At 53.3% G+C, this 5,629-nt stretch overlaps 1 protein-coding gene across 2 annotated transcripts in view; it reads left to right on the top strand.

The window, feature by feature from the left end:
* dnajc10 (DnaJ (Hsp40) homolog, subfamily C, member 10) overlaps positions 1-5,234 on the top strand; it is a 15,236-nt gene extending 10,002 nt beyond the window's left edge. For both annotated transcript variants that reach the window (XM_038292457.1, XM_038292451.1), the window contains exons 13-25: positions 1-30; positions 505-619; positions 696-823; positions 2,608-2,724; positions 2,797-2,898; positions 2,981-3,041; positions 3,111-3,205; positions 3,317-3,450; positions 3,519-3,572; positions 3,658-3,805; positions 4,489-4,611; positions 4,703-4,810; positions 4,885-5,234. The exon at positions 1-30 is cut by the window's left edge and continues 78 nt beyond it. In XM_038292457.1, coding sequence (XP_038148385.1) covers positions 1-30; positions 505-619; positions 696-823; positions 2,608-2,724; positions 2,797-2,898; positions 2,981-3,041; positions 3,111-3,205; positions 3,317-3,450; positions 3,519-3,572; positions 3,658-3,805; positions 4,489-4,611; positions 4,703-4,810; positions 4,885-4,896 — 1,227 coding nt within the window. In that variant the 3' untranslated portion in view covers positions 4,897-5,234. The remainder of the gene's footprint in view (positions 31-504; positions 620-695; positions 824-2,607; positions 2,725-2,796; positions 2,899-2,980; positions 3,042-3,110; positions 3,206-3,316; positions 3,451-3,518; positions 3,573-3,657; positions 3,806-4,488; positions 4,612-4,702; positions 4,811-4,884) is intronic.
* The last annotated feature ends 395 nt before the right edge of the window (positions 5,235-5,629 follow it).

The raw sequence follows: 5,629 nt of genomic DNA on the forward strand, positions 1-5,629 counted from the left end.
CGCGCTCTCCTCCGAAACGACCACATCCAGGTAGGCGTCCAGCCGTCAGCGGGCATCCTCTGGCGTCACGCCGTCTGTCTGCGGGCGTCTCCAGCTGCGGGCGTCTCCAGCTGCGGGCGTCTCCAGCTGCGGGCGTCCCGCTGTCTGTCTGCGGGCGTCTCCAGCTGCGGCCGTCTCCGGGCTGCGGCCGTCTCCGGCTGCGGGCGTCTCCGGCTGCGGGCGTCCCGCCGTCCAGCTGCGGGCATCCCGCCGTCCAGCTGCGGGCGTCCCGCTGTCTGTCTGCGGGCGTCTCCAGCTGCGGGCGTCCCGCTGTCTGTCTGCGGGCGTCTCCAGCTGCGGGCGTCCCGCTGTCTGTCTGCGGGCGTCTCCAGCTGCGGGCGTCCCGCTGTCTGTCTGCGGGCGTCTCCAGCTGCGGGCGTCCCGCTGTCTGTCTGCGGGCGTCTCCAGCTGCGGGCGTCCCGCCGTCCGTCTGCAGCGTTGTCCTGACTGAGCTCCTGTCCACAGGTGGGGCGGGTGGACTGCGCCGCAGAGCGCCAGCTGTGTCAGTCTCTGTACATCCAGAAACCCTGTGTGGCCGTTTTCAAAGGACTGGGAATCAACGACTTTGAGATCCACCACGGTCTGGACCACGCCTTCATTTCGATGGCTGCTCTGCACGCCGCAGGTCTGTTGATCTTCACCGTGTCTGTCTGCAGGGAAGGACGTGCTCTACAACATCGTGGGTTTTGCCAGGGAGAGCGTTCGCGCTCATGTGACCACGCTGAGGCCAGACAACTTCCCCTCCAACAGGAAGGAGCCGTGGCTCGTCGACTTCTTTGCTCCGGTTTGTAGATCCTTCCTGAACCGCAGAACGCCTGCTGGATGTTCTCCGCTTCTCACTGAGCGCCACCCACCTTTAAAGGAATAGTACACCCAAAACATGATTAGCCTTCATTTTCTACTCACCCCCATGCTGAACAACACTCTGGAGTACTTTTTTGATATCTCAAATGCATCTGGAGATCTGGGAGGCTTCTTGCTGTCTGCTGACATTCAAATAATGGAGGTCTATGGCGCCCGAGGCAGAAAGGTCCATAAAAGTCCACAAAAAACGTGTCAATATTCCTCCATACTGCTCGTCCAATGTATTCCAAGTGTCCTGAGTGGGTAGCGTCCAGAATTTACTCGAAACGAAGTCATTTAGAATGTTTTTAGATCATAAACAGTAGTGTATAGGATTTCCTGAAAGCGCGCACATGTGCGCTCACGACGCTACGGAAGCCGGCAGACCAAACCAGATGAAAGTGCGCATTCAGCTCGGCAAAGAACTCATGCTCTTCCTCAACACTGAAGTCCTCAGACATTTTTCTTTCGTTGTTTCTTTCTTTGCACAGGTAAACAGCACATTTCTTCTTCTACGCTTGCATTATCGGCAGAGCAGACGCTGAATGCGCACTTTCATCTGGTTTGGTCTGCCGCGGTTTCCGTAGACTCGTGAACGCGCTTTTAGGAAATCCTATACACTACTGTTTATGCTCTAAAAACATTCTAAATGACTTCGTTTCGAGTAAATTCTGGACGCTACCCACTCAGGACACTTGGAATACATTGGACGAGCAGTATGGAGGAATATTGACACGTTTTTTGTGGACTTTTATGGACCTTTCTGCCTCGGGCGCCATGGACCTCCATTATTTGAATGTCAGCAGACAGCAAGAAGCCTCCCAGATCTCCAGATGCATTTGAGATATCAAAAAAGTACTCCAGAGTGTTGTTCAGCATGGGGGTGAGTAGAAAATGAAGGCTAATCATGTTTTGGGTGTACTATTCCTTTAAGGGACCTTCTGGTTCCACTGTGACGGTGCCAGCAGCCCAGTTTAACCGAACTGGTGCACTTTATCCAGTGTATGGTTTAACTGGGCTGTGGACCCCAGACAGAAAGACCCAGAACATGGCAGCTAGCAGCTCCTGAGAGAAGGAGAGGGCAGGACTGGACAGTCTTCATATTGGACCCATTGCACTGGTTCTGTCCCGTTGCACTGGTTCTGTCCCGTTGCACTGGTTCTGTCCCATTGCACTGGTTCTGTCCCGTTGCACTGGTTCTGTCAGGAGGAATGGTCCAAATTCTTTTGTCAGGTCCTGAGATCCAGAGACCTGGAGGTTCCACTGAGTCTCTAGAATCCATGAAGGTTCCTGTGAACCATTGAAGTTGTTCCTACAGTTGGAGCCTCCTGGTCCAGCAGGTCTCTGGTTGGGTGGGGATCAGTTTCAGTTCTCCACCCAGAAGACAAACATCTACAGGAGGCTGATGATGATGAGGAGGAGGGACGGGTTCCCCCACAGCGAAGGAGGAAGAAGAACGTCTGGAAATCTACAACATCCTGTTTGTTCATTAAATATATTTAAAGTTAAACCAGTTCTATCAGATAAACACCCTGATCTCCTCCTCATCCTCATCATCCTCATCCTCTGATCTAACAGCTGGAATCACTGGATCTCCTTTAGTGCCAGCAGTGTACGTTAAAAACAGCCGCTATGGTCCCAGAGCTGCAGGTCTCTGGGACCAGACCTGACCAGACCTGAACTGGTTCTGACCTGCGGCCATGTTGTTTCCCTCCCTGTGTGCAGTGGTGTCCTCCATGCAGAGCTTTACTTCCTGAACTGAGGAAAGCGTCCATCCAGCTGGCGGGACAGATGAAGTTTGGGACCCTGGACTGTACGGTCCATCCAGACCTGTGCTCCACGGTGAGCTGGGGGGGGTGGTTAGGATCAGTAATGGCGGATCAGCTGCTCATCCTCTCTCTCTCTGGGTCTCAGTATAACATCCAAGCGTATCCCACCACCGTCATCTTCAACGGCTCGTCTCTGCATGAATATGAAGGACATCACTCTGCTGACGGCATCTTGGAGTTCATCCAGGTGAGTTCAGAGCACCAGCTTCTCTGAGCTTAGGGCGGTTAGGGGATGTTCTGGTTCTGATAGAGTTGGTCTGCCTCTGCAGGACCTGGTCAACCCGTCGGTGGTGGTCCTCGATCCCTCCAGCTTCTCAGACAAAGTTAAAGGTACAAAGTCCAGTTTGGAAGGTTTGCTGAACCCACAGCCAGCTGACCCGGGTGGTGTTGGTGTTTCAGGCAGAGCTGAGGGGCAGACCTGGGCGGTGGACTTCTACGCTCCTTGGTGCGGTCCCTGTCAGGCCATGATGCCAGAGTGGAGACGCATGGCTCGGGTACGACCTGAGGCTCTAAGTTCAGCTTTGCTCCAAACCGTTAGATTACCTGGGTGTTCAGGATGAGTCCAACCGGCCATCAGCGTCCTAAGCCGTCTCCTCCCCCTGCAGATGGTTTCTGGTCAGATCCTGGTGGGTTCCCTGGACTGTCAGCGCTTCCAGACCTTCTGCCAGAGCCAGGGAGTGAGGGCCTACCCTGAGGTCCGCCTGTACGCCGGGAGCACCAAGCAGCCGGACCGCTATGCGTCAGTACCGCGTCAGATGGAGGTCAGAGTCAGTAGGATCTTCTACCAACATCTAGTTCTCTCTGCAGGACCTACAGCGGCTGGAGCAGAGACGCCCAAACGCTGAGAGCCTGGGCGCTGAGGTATCTGCCTCTGACCTCCTCATCCTCCCCCCACCCTGGGGCAGAACAGGTTGGTATCAGACTAACGGGAGTGTTCTTCCTGCAGCTCGTTGCCCAGAGCGTCGGTGGACCTGACTCCAGGGACCTTCAGATCCCAGGTTCTTTCAGGTCGGGATCACTGGGTTCTGGATTTCTATGCCCCCTGGTGCGGACCATGTCAACACTTTGCTCCGGAGTTTGAGATCCTGGCCCGGGTGAGACGCTCGTCTGTCTGTAGTGACGGTTTAGATTCAACCTAAAATCATTTTAACACCAAGAAGTTATTTTGTTTTTTGGAAGAAAAACCGTTTTGTTCTCCTGAAGTTTTCCTTCTCTGATCTTCAGCCGGCGGCTCCAAGTCCAGGGCTTGGATGAGCTCCTGGCCAGCACCCTAATGTTTAGATTCGCTCCAAAGTGTTAGCTTAGCGCGCACTAGCCATGTATAGTGAAAGCCCTTTGGGAAACTCCTCCAACTCCCATTGTCATTGTGACACAGCACACACAAGTGAACACTGCACACCATGAAATTGCATTTATGCCTCACCCGTGCAAGGGGGCAGCCCTCAATGGCGCCCCAAGGGAGCAGTGTGGCGGGACGGTACCATGCTCAGGGTACCTCAGTCATGGAGGAGGATGGCTGCCCAGCTCACCCACGACTGCCCAAGGAGGCCTTAGTGCTTGACGCGGGTGACCTGGGTTCGAGTAGCGACCTGTGGTCCTTTGCCGCATGTCTCTCCTCCTCCTCTCTCATCCCTCTTTCCTGTCAGTCTGCTGTCAGAAAAACGAGCCACTAGCGCCGTAAAAACTCCAAAAAATGAAACGTTAGCTTAGCTTTCAGCAGTGTCGGGCTGAGCTGTAGCGCCTGGGAGCTAGCTATGCTCTGTTCTTCCTCTGACAGACGCTGAAGGGGGAGGTCCGGTCCGGGAAGGTGGACTGTCAGGCCCACTATGAGACGTGTCAGTCAGCCGGGATAACCGCCTACCCTACAGTGCGCTTCTACGCCTACCGAGGATCCAGGAGGGTGAGGCTGCAGCCTTCATCCAGCAGGGGGCGCCTTGTTGCTCCCTTTAATGTAAACCGCATCACTCAGGAGCCTGTTGCTCTCCCTGCAGTATGAACACAGCGGGGAGCACATCAACAGCCGGGACGCAAACACCATCGCTGACATCATCCGGAGCCGCCTGGAACAGCTGTCGCCACGGTTACACAGCACGCCAAAGGTAACGTCACCTGGTTTGGCGGTCAGGGGGTCTGCTGGACAGAATCAGCACATTTCTGCCTGCTTGTTCTGCAGGATGAGCTCTGACACCGGAGGAGCCCCGTTCTGATTGGTGGGAGCCGGAATGCGCCTGATTTGATTGGTCCAGCCTCCTGGAGCCTGACGGCGGCTGGCAGCCGCCTCCAGGGTGTGTATTTACTCTATGAAGTAAACCTGCGGGACACGATGGGAAGTTACTGACGCACTACTGCATCTCAGAGCTGCTGAGATGGTCTCTGCTTTTTATTCTCTCAGGTTTTTATTTGGGCTAAAATTGGTAGAAATGAACTTTTATCCTTTAGTTTGGCTTCACTGTTCTGGATAAAAACAAACCTGTGCTATAAAAGACACTCCATCTCAATCCAATAAAATCTTCTTTTCTAATACTTTGTTTCTATTTACTTTTATTCTACAGAAACCTTCATTTTCTATACTAATATTAAACACAGTTTGAATCATAGTTAGTCTCCCAGAGATCAGTAGAGAGGAACATAGATCTAGATCAGTCAGATTGGGAGCAGTAGGAGCCGTTTACATGCATGCAGGGATCAGCAGCTTTAATCCAGATTGCTAACAGCTAGTTAACAAAATGAATTCTGGGAAACGCGAAGGAAAGTAAAGGTACGGCGAGTCTGCAATAGTTAAGACCCGCCCCCATCTATGGTGCCCTGGGTAACCATGACGATGAGGCTCCAACTGAAGGAGGCCATTTTTATTGGATGGAGCAGTTCATGTAAATATCCATAAATAACTTAGTGTAAATAATTCCTTATTAAAGCAC

Source organism: Cyprinodon tularosa, unplaced genomic scaffold (genome assembly GCF_016077235.1).
Source record: "Cyprinodon tularosa strain WSP-4 unplaced genomic scaffold, ASM1607723v1 ctg1088, whole genome shotgun sequence".
Classification (NCBI taxonomy): Eukaryota; Metazoa; Chordata; class Actinopteri; order Cyprinodontiformes; family Cyprinodontidae; genus Cyprinodon; species Cyprinodon tularosa.